At 31.4% G+C, this 14,938-nt stretch overlaps 1 protein-coding gene across 14 annotated transcripts in view; it reads right to left on the bottom strand.

Annotated features, from left to right (window-relative positions):
- Positions 1-14,938, bottom strand: part of LOC117115447 (polypyrimidine tract-binding protein 1-like) — a 48,109-nt gene that overhangs the window by 6,357 nt on the left and 26,814 nt on the right. For 12 of the 14 annotated variants that reach the window (XM_033259249.1, XM_033259258.1, XM_033259252.1 and 9 more), the window contains 9 exons: positions 13,531-13,671; positions 11,855-12,001; positions 9,040-9,129; positions 6,357-6,567; positions 5,365-5,423; positions 4,828-4,999; positions 3,691-3,807; positions 2,398-2,522; positions 557-590 (listed from right to left, as the gene is read on the bottom strand). In XM_033259249.1, coding sequence (XP_033115140.1) covers positions 557-590; positions 2,398-2,522; positions 3,691-3,807; positions 4,828-4,999; positions 5,365-5,423; positions 6,357-6,567; positions 9,040-9,129; positions 11,855-12,001; positions 13,531-13,671 — 1,096 coding nt within the window. The remainder of the gene's footprint in view (positions 1-556; positions 591-2,397; positions 2,523-3,690; positions 3,808-4,827; positions 5,000-5,364; positions 5,424-6,356; positions 6,568-9,039; positions 9,130-11,854; positions 12,002-13,530; positions 13,672-14,938) is intronic. The other 2 variants (XM_033259256.1, XM_033259254.1) reach the window with 2 other exon arrangements.

Raw genomic sequence — 14,938 nt, 5'->3', positions numbered from 1 at the left:
AGAAATCTATCAAGAATAGGGAGGGGAGCATTGAAATGATTTACTCAATGAACCAATATTGTAATGTAATGAGTGGTAGTGGCATGGTGGCATGCATGACTTAGGGATGCCTTATTGGAAAGCCTCATGCAATTAAATATAGGTGCACTACACAGCAAACCCAAACAATCTTCTGCTAAACTGGGTTTAAAAAATACTATAAATAAAATAACAAAAGGGAAAAAATCAAGAAAAACATCAAAAAGAGGAACTTTAAAATTAAGAATACTACAAAATTACAGAAGAAATTAAACCACCAAAGATAATATTTGAATAAAACATGCAAGGGGTTGGCAGAAAATTAAATGGATTTTATATATTTTTTTAAAATATAATATAAAAACAACAGAAGAATCATTATATTGGAATATTGGGGTCAATAAATAATTTAAAAAGTTTAAATATATTTTGATATTTTAACTCATAATTAAATAGTCTTATGAAACTTACTTAAGCACTATACACTAATAGTTTAACACTAATAGTAAGGAAATACAAACAAAAAATAGGTGCATACCAAAAAGGGTAAAGAGAGCGTCAGGCGTAACTCGCTATGCACACGTGAACGATTGGGTCAGAGTAGGTGAAGGCAACAGGAGACAATGACACAGGAAGGCATAGATAGGAGAAAGGAGAGATGAAAAAAGATGTTCGTTATCAGTTTGTCATTATCAATCACCTCCCTATATAAATATAATGTATATAAATATAGTATAACAATGGAAAGAGGTAAAATGAAACATAGGAGTTATAGAAGGCCACAATATAAAAGATTCCGTTGCATATCACATAATTAAAGTATATCTTTTAGTTGAGGACCAGTACTTAGCCCTGTGTAAGAAATCATATAAAGCGTTAGATAGTTAGCCCAGCGGATTTGTTTTTATTTGGTGGATGTTATCGGTGGACAATAGAGAGAACTTCCGAGTCAAAGAGGCAGTGCTTAGGCTGAAATTAGGCTGCTGTTGTTATGGCAACAAAAGAATGATATCATCAACGTCTATGAAAAATAAATAGTGCTAGTTATATAGGTAAGTGTGGACATAAAGAAGCGGAATCTCTTTTCAAACATATTAAAACAATGTTTACACAGATTCTAACAGAGCAGATGTGGGACTGATCATATTATATGGCCATGCAAATAAATGAAGCTGCATTTGTACAGGCAAAATCATAACCTAGCCAACTTATCATTATTATCTCTTCAATAAAAAAATAAACATGAAAAAAATACTTATATTGGTATTTATGACATGGTAAAAATACATTAAATATACAAAAGGTTCATTAAAAATAGAAAATAATAATAAAAATAATCATACTAACAGTAGTAGCAACAGTAGTAATAATACTTTAAAAAAAAAAAAAATAATAATAATAATAATAATAAGAATAATAATAATAATTATAGCAATAGTAGTAGCAATATACTTATCACAATAGTAATTAAAAAAATATTCATAACTATCAACAATCACATATTTTGATTGATTTGATTTTGATCAATAAGAACCTCCTCACATAATTCAAAAAACTTCATTTATTCGTTATTATTTTTTGTAGCACATGCTCGAATGGCTGTCTCTTATACACATCTATATATAAATCATTTACATCATATAATTTTTATCAAAACCAATATGGCTCTATTTTAATATATTATTATTTTTATAAAAGATTAGATTGATATAAATTAACATAATTATAATTTCTTTTTTTCTAATTACTTTTTTTAATATTAAAAGAGGGAAAAAATTGCCCATATATGGGTATGAGATCATTATGCCCATATGGTGATGTGATGACACCATCATGTCCATATATGGAGAATTTACATAAACTTGTCACATGAAAAGAGTGGAGAGAGCTTTAAGACTATTAACTGGCTGAAATGTGAGCCAGCAAGAAAATGTGCAAGAATTATATTCAATAAAACCTTTTTTCCTTTATTTTCCCATTTGAAACTTGTGCAAAATCACATTGATACTATTTGCAATGTTTATATTATCAATATTTTCAAAATTTCAGACTAAACTTGTTTAATATCAATTTAACAACAGTAATTAATTAGAAAACTATAAAATGTTAAGCATTCTAATAATGGGTATAATTTGGACAAATATCAAATATATTTTTAATAGCTTTCCATTAAAAGAATACATGCCAGAATCGATGGGCACATTGTGTGCAATTATTTGTCATTGCATTGTAAAACGTGACTTCCGTACATTCATAAATTTAAGATCTGTTGTGTGCCGAACGGGAAACGAGGATGAATCATCCAATTCACATCCTCAATGATCCACAAAAGAAAAAAAAAATAACTAAGCAAGAAATTGAAAAAAAAATATCACTTACGTCTGGGTTCAGATTACTAACAAGGAGGACACTGCTTCCGCCACCAGTGTTATGGATGTTTGGAAAACGCATTCCTCCACCACCGAGAACAGGGTTATGTGGGAATGAGGGCAGCAGACCAGGAACTGTAATAAACACAAACAAATCTCAACACAAGATATTAATAATTTCTCCGGCAAATTATATTGTTTATATTTCAGTATTAAAAAATGTGTCAAACATCTGGTTAATGTGCAGATCATGCATGTTTTTGTATTATCAAAAAAAATCACAAGATTTACGACATGTATTGCGGCTTATTGTATTAGACTGATTTTCCTCTTGTTTCCTTTATGCTATTTTAAGTTCATTTCTTTTTCAAGACCTTCATGAATCAATAATATAAAGCTGACTAATTTGTCCTATAGCAGGAATTATCTCAAACTTGGATACAGTGATTCCTAATAGTACTACTGCAGTGGCACTTTTTCTATTTAATTCATAGTTTTCACTAGTATTGTACAAAAGTACTATGTTTAAACAATAAGTATAATCCCAGGATTAATAATTTTACTAATAATATTAACAATCATAAAAAACAACTTATACAAATTATAAATTTCAAAATATACCCAATCCCCTAAAAAAAGAAATAAATATTTACAGCCACAAAAACATCATTTAAAATATGGTTATTGGCCTAAGATATTATTATTTGAAAACAAAATGCCAAACAAGATTGGTTAAACTGAAAGTACTTAAAATCAATCACATAACAATACAAACAAAACTTCTTAACATTTTAGATTTCAATTAAGAACTTTCAAAACAAAGCAATCAGGATTATTAACACAATGTCCTCTTGCATATTAAACTATATTAGTAAAACATTCCAATGAAATACATATAATGATCAAAATACACACCAAAAAATAATTAATTTAAATATGCATTATGATATCATGACAAATGCAATTGAATTATTATCTATTTCATTTTAAATTAAAATAAAATAGATACCATATGAATCAAAGGTAATTAAATTGAGTGTCAAAAGTCAAAGTTCATACTCCTTAGAACATTGACAATATTCTGATCATGCGGTTATGATATGAAAACATTTAACACAATATGCATGTGTGAGAAAATATTTTTCATGCACAAACAACCAAACTATAGAGCTTCTCTCTTATTGGTTAATATCATTCACACAATTTGAAAGCCAAGTAGTAACCAGGCCAATCAGAACATTTTAGATTTCAAGTCAAATTTGCCATAACAACATGTACAGTGCAGACAAAACAAACTGAGTACCTGCGGAGGTTGGTATGCCTATGCCTGGAAAGCCTGCCAAGTGAGGGTTTGCAGCAAAAGCAGTGGTTCCAGCGATTGACAATGGAGATGGGATGAGACCTGCAGCACTGGGAATGCCTGTACGACACAGGGGGAAGCATGCACCACCATATGTTAGTGGGTTTAGTTTCAGCAAAGGCCACATGGGAGTTGATAGGGGGTAACGGCCCTATGATAGGGGTAACGGCCATATATCTTTGTTAATGTGCAATGGATCTGAATAAGCATGTATTAAGAAATCAGTACCAAAGTATAAAAATATTTCAACATAAACAATTCAAACTAAAGTAATAATGAAAAATATATTGATTAAGCATTGTATTTATTGTCTTTTATCAAAACATTATGCAAATTTAAATCTTTGTCTGCATTAATACTAATTGATTTAAAAATTATAACCAGTATTCTTCCAATTTCTTGTCCAAATATCTGGTTTTAGCATCTGACATTTCATGCTCCCATAGTAATATTGGTGCAAATTAACCTACGCCATGTTAAGTGCATTTAAACAATGAACTTAAAATCAGTGGTGTATGGCGTGAATGATGATAGAATGAGTGATAAACTACACAGTATGAAAGAGGTGGAAAAAGGAAGAAAAAGAGAACAGTGTCCATATACATTGCTAGACTTTGGAATAATTTTCATGCTCCAAGGTTTTGTTAGAATTTATTTACTACTTATGTATTTTGCTGCCGACTTAAAAAGGTTTGGGTATAAATATATATATTTGAAAAACCTTTAAAAGATCTAAATGTTAGGGAGGAACATAAAAAAGGCCCAGTAGCAAATTTTATCATGAAATCCTTTACTATTTCAATTAAATTAAACAAAATAATTGAATTAAATAACAAAATAGTTTAATCAAACTGTATTATACTGTTTTGAAACAAAATATTAAAATATTATTTTATAAACATTGTTAGTATGAAATATACCATCCAATTAATATGGAAAATAAAATTGATTAACTAATTTATTTATGTTATGATATGATTACAAATATTTGAATTGGGTGGAAACAATATAGAAACTCATAAGGGAAAAATAAGAACAAGAGCAGGAAAGCAGCGATTTTTAGGGTTGGCGTTGACCTACCATACATAGCTGGGTCGTGGGATGGCATCCCGATGCTGTCACCAGATGGAAGGTCCATTTTTGTGTAGTCTCGGCTCTTGTCATTGTTGTATTTCACCTGAAGTGTTGTCATCTTTGAGTAGTCAATTCGTAACGTACAGCAACCGTTGTATACATTTTGACCGTCTAAAGACTGGTGAGGGAATATATTGTGTTGTATTGATACCATTCATTCAACCATTCATTCATTCAAACCTTCATTCACATTTATTAAACCTCAACAATGTTTACTTTCATCAATCATTCATTCATTTTTCTTGTTCACCTAAGTGTAGTCATAATATTGGAGTAGTCGATCTGGACCTCCTTAACAGGAATATCAATAAGAACCTCCTCACATAATTCAAAAAACTTCATTTATTCGTTATTATTTTTTGTAGCACATGCTCGAATGGTTTTCTTATTTCTTGCGTTTGTGTCAATAAATTTTTTTTTTAACCCAGCAATGTGGAATACAGGATGGGAAAAGGGGTAATAACGCAATGTTGGAAAACTTACATATCTTGCTGCCTGTGCTGCTAATTTATCTTGGAACTGAATCAGAGCCTGAAACTGAGCTGTAACAAATAATCAATAAAGCCTTTTATATGATGGAATTGTTAAGCATATGAAACCACTAATCATTGTACCAGTTTAGTTTCCTGTAAAGCATAGTCTGACTGCTTTTGTCAATATTCTATTAACAAGAATTTACATTGGTGGCATGTATTGTTGGGGTTTTAATGCACAGTAAGCCATAATAATTTCTATATTCATCGGGCTTGTCAAGTTTTTTTAATTTGTGGCTTTTGTTAACATGTCAAGATTCCTGTCAGCTGCTTTTCATAATTCTTTGAACTTTCAAATAAAAAGAGTATCGGTAGCTTTAAACTTGTCCACATTATCAAGTTTTATGTGACTAATACCTTTGTGGACACAGCTTTAGGTAAGAGTGTTATAATAATGCTTGATAGTGTGAACACAGCTTTAGGTAAGAGTGTTATAATAATGCTTGATAGTGTGGACAAACCTTTAGGTAAGAGTGTTAATAATGCTTGATAGTGTGGACAAACCTTTAGGTAAGAGTGTTATAATAATGCTTGATAGTGTGGACAAACCTTTAGGTAAGAGTGTTATAATAATGCTTGATAGTGTGAACAAACCTTTAGGTAAGAGCGTTATAATAATGCTTGATAGTGTGAACAAACCTTTAGGTAAGAGTGTTATAATAATGCTTGATAGTGTGGACAAACCTTTAGGTAAGAGTGTTATAATAATGCTTGATAGTGTGAACAAACCTTTAGGTAAGAGTGTTATAATAATGCTTGATAGTGTGAACAAACCTTTAGGTAAGAGTGTTATAATAATGCTTGATAGTGTGGACAAACTTTAGATGAGAGTGTCATCATAATACTTGATAGTGTGGACAGAGCTTTAGTAAGAGTGAAATCATAATATTTGACAGAGATTTAGGTAAGTGTGCAATCATAATAAACATTATATTTACATACTGTTTTTTGTGAAGGTGACAATTCTGAGAATCTGGCCAAACTTATTAAAAATCTGATGCAGAATATCTAAGGTGACAGGGTACAACATGTTGTCAACGATCACACGCAGCACTGTATTCTCACCACCACCCTCTGCTGCTGCCTTTGTTGCCATTGGGAACGTTGGCAACAGAGATTGTGCTGCTTGTAAGGCTGCCTGTGCTGCAGCATTCTGTTAATAAAAAAGTAAAAATTACTGAAATGTACAAGAGAATAAAATATTTTCACTATATTGGGACATTATTAAAAACGAATGGAATATGATATGGTGACACCGTTATGCGTAAAATTAATACACTAAATGCAGCCCATGAATTTCATGTCGGCTATTGCCGACCATATTGCCAATCCAGAATTGCCACAGAAAGGCAGCAATTTTTTGCCAACCTAGGCCTAGATTTCTTTGCTTCAAAAACTGCATGGAAACAGGCTATAGCAGAAACTAAATTTAAAGTACATCATCAAACCAAGGAAAGTGGTTGTTCGTAAAACAGATTTGTTTGTACAATAATTATTTTCAATAGGCATACGTACGATGTGTGCTTGTCTTTCTCGCTTAGCTAGGCCTACTGTAGTCTTTTCGTAGGCTAGGTAGGAAGGAGTGACGCTAGCCAGCCAAGACCTAAAACACATCGCCCAATTGAAGCCACATGGGATGCGTATATCGTAATGCTTATCTAAATCTATTGTCTTCATTGTACAGTATTATTATCATATAAAAAGTGTTTATTATCTAAAAACAACCAAATTAATCATATTGTAGGCCTAATCCTACCGTCCGCAAACACAAACACGATCACATCGTGCCTTCACTCTGTCACGTAGACATGTGGAATGGAAAATCCCAGACAGATTATTCTGGGCATGAGCATGGACATGCTTGGGCCGTTTGGAGCACAGACAGCCTCTGTTGATACGATCGTAGATTTTATGAAAGTGATATTCCCCATGCTAAAGAGAACGCTAAATTGAATGCTATAACAACATTTCTTCTGCGATTTTCTTATGTTTTACAGTGCAACCATTCTTTCATCAACAATATATTGATTTAACAGAGATAATTAACAACATGATCTGTAGATGATGATGTAAAGTCGAGTGTTCAGAAAAATCATAGTTTACTATAGGCCTAGGTAGTAAAAAATTGCCGAGACTGCCGACCTCGGAGAATTTAAGTTTGGCAAATTTTTGCCGACCTATTTTTTTTCCAAATTTCATGGGCTGCTCAATGTAGAAAGTTCTCAAAAATGGTTCAACATGTATACACAAAATAACATGAATGAAATGCTGAATTTACTGTTAATACAACCATTCAATGTGTTAAATAATAAAAATCACCAAAAAATGTCATTATCTTATATAGTGCCCTCATTGTCAGCAAAAATACAAATTCATGTAATTAACACTAAATTATGTTGTTTCTTTAATTAAGTGATCATATTAAAAATAGATAATATTAAGTTAATTTAAATACGTAACATTAACAATGGAATGCTAGTTTAATTTGGATGGTGGACTTTATTTACAAATATAAACAATACTCGTTAAATTGTGTCTAGAAATCAATTATGTTTTATGTTTCCATATTCCACTAACCATACACCATGTTAGCCACATGTGCTTTTAAACATCACACAACATTTCACCAATTAATATCAACAATTTCTCAAAAATACAACAAAACGCCCACAAAGTAGACTTTGTTTCCCTGTGCTGTGTTTCGCTATCAAGTAGCAAATATACAGGCACTTTTCATATGAAAAGTATTCTTTGCATAATAAAAAAAACCTGTCTTATTGGAAGTTATTGTTGGCATAAACTAAATTTGAAGTGGAAGCTACTACAACATAGCTTAAACTCTGTCCAGACTATTCCTTGACAAAAAAAACTGTTGTATGCTCATATATGGTCATGATGTGTCTATATATGGTCATAATGTAATGACATCATGACCATATTTAGCCATGTCACAAGTTTCTGTCAAATAAAATGTGATGGTCTAGACAAGGCTTAGTGCAATTTGAAGATGTGTCATGATACACCAATGTAATTAAATTCACCACTAAATTCCTGCCTAACCTGTGTGAGGATACTTACAGCATTCCAATTATTGTACTTGTATTAAATTAATAATTGTCATGCATCACACAATGCCATTTAAGCACTCACCAATATCTTTATATGAATCAATTAAAACAAATTTGTGTTTTAAAGTTGACACGCAGCATCTAATAGAATCTCATTAAGGTGTGTTATTAGACAACTTACTTACTCAATAACTTTGGTATTTTAGTTGCTAAATTGCCAAATAAGAAAATTCATTGTCAAATAAAGTGACTTAAATAAGCCAACTCAATTTTAAGTGCAAACTTGAAAGAAATGTGCAGAGGTAAGATAAGCATGGAGTTACTTGCGTGAAAAAGTAAGACGGACACGAATACCGTCCTCAACTACACAACCTGACACATAAATAGGACATGTGCAAAACCCACATGATGGTTTACACGTGGCACAGCTTAGCTTACTCATTAGTGGCGCAACTGAAGTACAGTTTAGCATTACTATCCTAATTATTATGCACGTGTCAAGTTGTGAAGTGGGACATGTAAGCAAAAGATGAGAAAAGATGTATAAGAGAAAGAACCTTATCGATAGGAACGTCGGATTGGTCTGCGCCATCGTTAGAGTTCAATACTGCATTTACTGCAGCAATAGCCGCTTGAGCAATAACAGTCTAGAGAAAAAGAAAAGCTCACATATAAGGAAAAAGAACAATAAAAGAAGGGAAAATACATTTAAGAATACAATAAGATTAAAAGAAAGATAGATTATTATACTGTGAAGAAATAAAGTAGATTGAATTACCTGAAATAAAGAAAATATACATTGTTAAACATGAAGAGGAAAACACACTCATTAAAACTCTATTACTTTATTTAAACTTATTCTCACTCAATGGCGAGTGACTTGTCACTTACAGAATGGATGTAAGTTTGTATAAACTCAAATCCCATTAAGACTAGAGGCTTATGAAGTGGAAGTGGGCTTTTTGTATTTATAAGGGAAAGTCCTGGTTTTGCCAGGGCTTGACTAAAGGGTAAACATCACCCTCTAGAACAAATTCAATGAAGTTAATTTGTATAAACGTGGTATTCTATATGTCAACAGAGGTATAGTGAAGGTGTGGAAAAATTCTATTCTTTCTATTGTATGTCCATTCCTATAATTCTTTGATACTGCCTATTTAATCTATGACATGGTAAGGATGAATGCATGTAATTCAATTGCCTTCGTATAAATTCATGCTCTTTTTGTAAGCACTTCGAACATGATCAATTAGGCAAACATAATACCATTGCTGCACCCATAAGCATAGTTTTGTAGCCCTGCTAAAATAAAGTATTTGTGACAACAATTCCTGTAGACTGCTTTTGGTCTGGGAGTTTGTGCTTAAGTCTAAACTGAATTCAGCTAAAATGTGAATTCTAATAAAGTATCTTAATTACAACTCTGCTCCATTAACATGGCAGGATGTGAACTTAGGGCCCTAGGATTAGATAGAAGGCTACCAAGCTACACTCTACTCAACAACATTGTAGGATTTGAATCCAGGACCCTGGAATTGGAAGGCAAGGCTGCTAACCACCAACCCACTGCTCCAATAACATACAATTATATATCGTTTTACATTAAGTTGAATTTTTACAATAGTTTGAATGAAATTTAATTAGGTATATTAACCTACCATGTTGAGAAACAAACAATAAGATAATACTTGTAGATAAATATATTGTCCTGATAAACACTTCAACATAGTAAACTCTTTATTTACTTTTGAAATCAGCATTGGCAGTTTATGTTCTTCAACACTAATATCAACATTCCAACATAGCATAATCAACATTAATTATAATTAAAAAATATATAAAAAAATTTCAGAAAATGTTTTTTTTTACCAATATTAATACATCACTTAGTGACAGCAAATGAGGAATGAACTTACCGATTCATGCTATCGGTTAAAACTCATCAAAATTGTGAATTATGTAGGAGAGCATAATAGTAAAATAGTATATGTGTATAACAGCGCTTGGACTAGGCTGTCTTCAGATAAAGCCATGCTTAATGAGCCAAGGCCTAAAACATATGGATTATTACAAAATATTATATGAAATACATTAAGCTAAGTTGCAGATGTCGAATGCAGAATCACAACAAAATTACTGGCATTTTTGACTTGGTACATGTATTTTTACACAAAGAACAAATCTCATGGAATTAATCCACTTTCAATATGGAGGAATGTATTATTTACCTATATGTTCTCATCTATGCATGATTAAGGACAAAATTACAAATTACACTTTTAATTAAATACAAGCCCTACATTTGTATAAGGATACTGTAGGACCAATCTGTTTAGGTAACAAGACCCAAACCAAGATTGATTGATATTGTAGGTCTTTGTGTAATGAAATGAAATTAATCCAATAAAAATTTCTTTCCCTTTGTTCTAATTGTTACTTTTATAAACATGGATCTGTGCTAAATCTGATTATGAGAAACATTGCTATATTTTAGGACTGAAGTACTTTTACAAAGGTGCATATAATTTACAATTTTATGTTGGATTTATTTTGTATTTGAAATATCAAATGTTAATCTGTGTTGTAAGCCTATTTGTAATATGTCCTGAATACTGTATATTTTGTATATTTCTATTACATATATTCATACAATCCTTTTGAATAAAAACAATTTAAAAGTATCTAATTAGGTTTATATGACTTTTTCTTATTTTAGTGATTCTATAAAGGAAAAAAAGATATAGAAGTAAAAAACCTCATTAAAATAATGCTTTATTAAAGATATCTAGGTAATAACTAGTGACACACATATAACATCTTGTTAGTTGCCATATGCAATCGTCAACCAACCGTCAACAAGCCTACTATTTATAAGATGCCACTGAAGTTAAAACCTGAGACCTATCTTAATCATCTGTAAATAATTGTTGATATATTGGAGTCTTTTCTAGGTCAAAAGCTATGATTTGGTTATCATTATGGAACATCTTTGCAAAAGATATTGATGTTGTTTTCACAATGAGAAATAGGATATGCTATTATGGAGTATAAATCATCAAGGCTTGAGCTGGCAATATTCATTCCGATTTTTGTCTGTCATACTCAACTCATAAGAGACATGTCTGAGAGTGCGTGATTGTTTTGCAACATTTTATTGATTAATAAACGTCATTGAAAAAGAGTTGAACAGCTTGGTGGTTGAAATGCTGGCCTTCCAATCCCATGGTCCTAGGTATAAATTTTGTCATGGTAACTATACTTCCTCTCACAACCACAAACACACTCCTCAAGCCTCAAATTCTTGGCTGTTGTGCCTAAAAGTTGTATGCAAATGAAATAAAAATAACACAATATTGTTACAGTTTTTCTCACCTGTTGTGCATTGATTTTGTCTGTTGTGACTTCTTTGTGGTTTGAGTACTGTACATAAACTGGTCTTCCCCGAATTGTTACAGAAACATGTGTGTAGTAGTTGACCATAGTTGCTGCTGAGGCCTCATCTGGCATCTCAAGAAAAGCCTAAAGAACAATTAAACCTCAATAATATCATTTTGACAATAATCTCTCATTATAAGTCAGTGGTGACCTCATCACTTTTGTTTGTACTCAATTTTCCTATAGTTATCCTTGGTATCAATATCAAACCACCATTATTTTTATTTATTTTTTGTATTATATAGAATTATAACTTTAATATTGTTTTTATGTTGCTATTGTTTTATTAGATTTAAATAAATTTATATTTTCCTAATTACTAAACCATTACCATCACTAGTAGAATATTTCTTCAAACCATCAACAAATTATCACTGTTACTATCACATCACTGTAAAATGACAGTTGCCTGCAAATCACATTACCACTGAAGACTTCAAGCATATATTAACATTTTTTAAAACACACTTTTTACCTGTCTGTTAAAATACCATGGATATCATTAAGGAATTCTTGTAACATAAAAAGAAACTGAATAATTTATGGAAGCAAATAATTTGCAAGTAAAAAAAGGAGAAACGGACAATGGTACCAGGGACACATTATCATGGATTCTTGGTACCCAAGGCTTGCGATTAATTAGGAGAAATAAAAGCTCTGAAAACACATTCAAGTTGCAGAATATAATCAATAGTTTATTAAAGCTATTTGAAGGCCATTAGATTAGTGTAGTCAATATTACTTGTATCCTATCCACAGACCAATAAAGCACACCATTATCATAACTACAACACTTACAGATGTCTTTCCAATCAAGTCTCATTTCAAACTAACAAGGCAGATGTACATTTCAAATATTTTTTTAGTAGCAATTCTTTAAATCTAAATCTACTATAATTTTTTTTTTAATGTGTTCATATTAATAAATTTGTAATATTATTTATTATTATTATTATTATTATTACAGCTTTTCTGTGGTCTTAAGCTGTGGCCGAGTAATGCAGTGATGTCTGGTTTCACTGCTTAGTTTGCGTCAAATTTGTTCAGTTTTCTAGTTAATATATTATTGGTATAGGGTTATATAATTGTCGTAATTTATTTCAGCACCTCCTCTTTCTTTTCCATTTTGAAATGGATTGAGTTTTGGTATAAGTCCCATTACATTACATTATTACTGTTATGTGTTCATATTAATATTGCTACACTACAGTTTACACATAAGCTAAGATGTTTCTCATTCTACTATGATCAAGTAAAGACCTATTATTTTTTAAGCATTGTATTCCCACACACATAGGCCTGTCTCTTATACACATCTAGATGTGTATAAGGTTATATAATTGTCGTAATTTATTTCAGCACCTCCTCTTTCTTTTCCATTTTGAAATGGATTGAGTTTTGGTATAAGTCCCATTACATTACATTATTACTGTTAGTATTATTACCAACTTTTGCTACACTACAGTTTACACATAAGCTAAGATGTTTCTCATTCTACTATGATCAAGTAAAGACCTATTATTTTTTAAGCATTGTATTCCCACACACATAGGCATATCATCAGGTATTAAAAAAGGACAGGTGGATCACGCAGATGTTTATAGTTTTCTTACCTGTCTTTTGCCCTTTAGAATAAGCACCTTAGTTGGTTTGGCAAAAGGCATACCAAGAGTAATCACATCACCCTCTGTTGTACTATCATCTAAATTACGGATGTGCACTACTTTTGACACTGTGGGTTTCTCTCGCTTCACCTGTGTAGAAAACATGCAAAACAGAACATTAGTGCACAGGTGGCTAAATGCAAAAGACTAATGATATTTTATTATTTTGAGGTATTTATAGGTAGCAAAAAACCTGAAATCAGTACATAAAAACAGTATTATTTTTTGTTTGACTGTAAGCAGTGGGTAGACATATTTCAATCAGTAGGTTGTGAATTAACCACTTACAAAACACTTGGAAATTACATCTAATTTAATTTACATTTAGTTCAAATAAAATGTTTCATAAATAATCTAGACGTCATAAATTCAGTTTTCCACTAGGCGAATTTATTTGCGCAAATTGAAAGCGTCGTTCATGCGCATTCACATTTCTATCGAAATATTCGCTTCAGCTACTTTTGCGAAGCGAAAAATGTGCGCAACCAATCAGAGCTCAGGAACAAAACCGATGCCTTTGATTCACCTAGCGGAAAACCAGCCTAACTGAAAACAAGAGATTATATCACATCATACATCATTTAATTTTTTAGATGCACTGAAATCTATACAAATATTTACTCTGTAACTAAGTTGCTAATTTTAATGCTAGGTTGTACAACTGATTTTCTAAGACACAAAAAGAATGTTTAATGAAATACAAATTTTTGGAAAAACAAAATGAGGGAAAAAAGGTGGCAAACGGGTGGTTATGTCCGTTCCATCCCCACTCCCAGTTTTTAAATTTAATTAAGAATCAGAATGAGAAAAACAGTTTCCATAGAAATTGAGCAGATGCTTAAATCTGTTCCTATATAGCTTGTACAACAATAAAGTTAATCCATAAATTGGCTGGAAATGAAGCTGAATGAAGAAAAAAATTATAAATCAGCAAAATAGTTTATGAAATGTTACTGTAAATAATAAAGTCAAAATTCATCCAGATTTATCAGTCAAAAGTATTGGTAGTTTACCAATGTATGTATAAATCTGAATTTCAATATAAACAGTGGAGAAACACTTGTACACATGTCTATCCAAATACTACTTGAATAGGAAGTAAATTGCTAACAAGACGAAAACACTTTTCTCGTCCGTTTCCATCACTTTATGTCTTCTGGATGATTTCACAATAAAAACCTTTGTAGTCTTCACCTTGAAGTTAAAAACCAAGTAAAATATTTATATTTTCCCCAAGTACTGATTCAAGGTTTTGTGTCTAGTCACACAATTATCTGATGACATTTATCAACAGTCAATATGGTTTGAATGCATATTACAATAAAGTATTGTCTTCTACATTTTATATGCAGATTAT

The sequence above is a fragment of the Anneissia japonica genome, unplaced genomic scaffold (assembly GCF_011630105.1).
Source record: "Anneissia japonica isolate Jap-2015-1 unplaced genomic scaffold, ASM1163010v1 scaffold287704_len1198815_cov201, whole genome shotgun sequence".
Classification (NCBI taxonomy): Eukaryota; Metazoa; Echinodermata; class Crinoidea; order Comatulida; family Comatulidae; genus Anneissia; species Anneissia japonica.
Note: the sequence above shows the minus strand (reverse complement) of the source record. Positions and strands in the feature narration are given on the sequence as shown.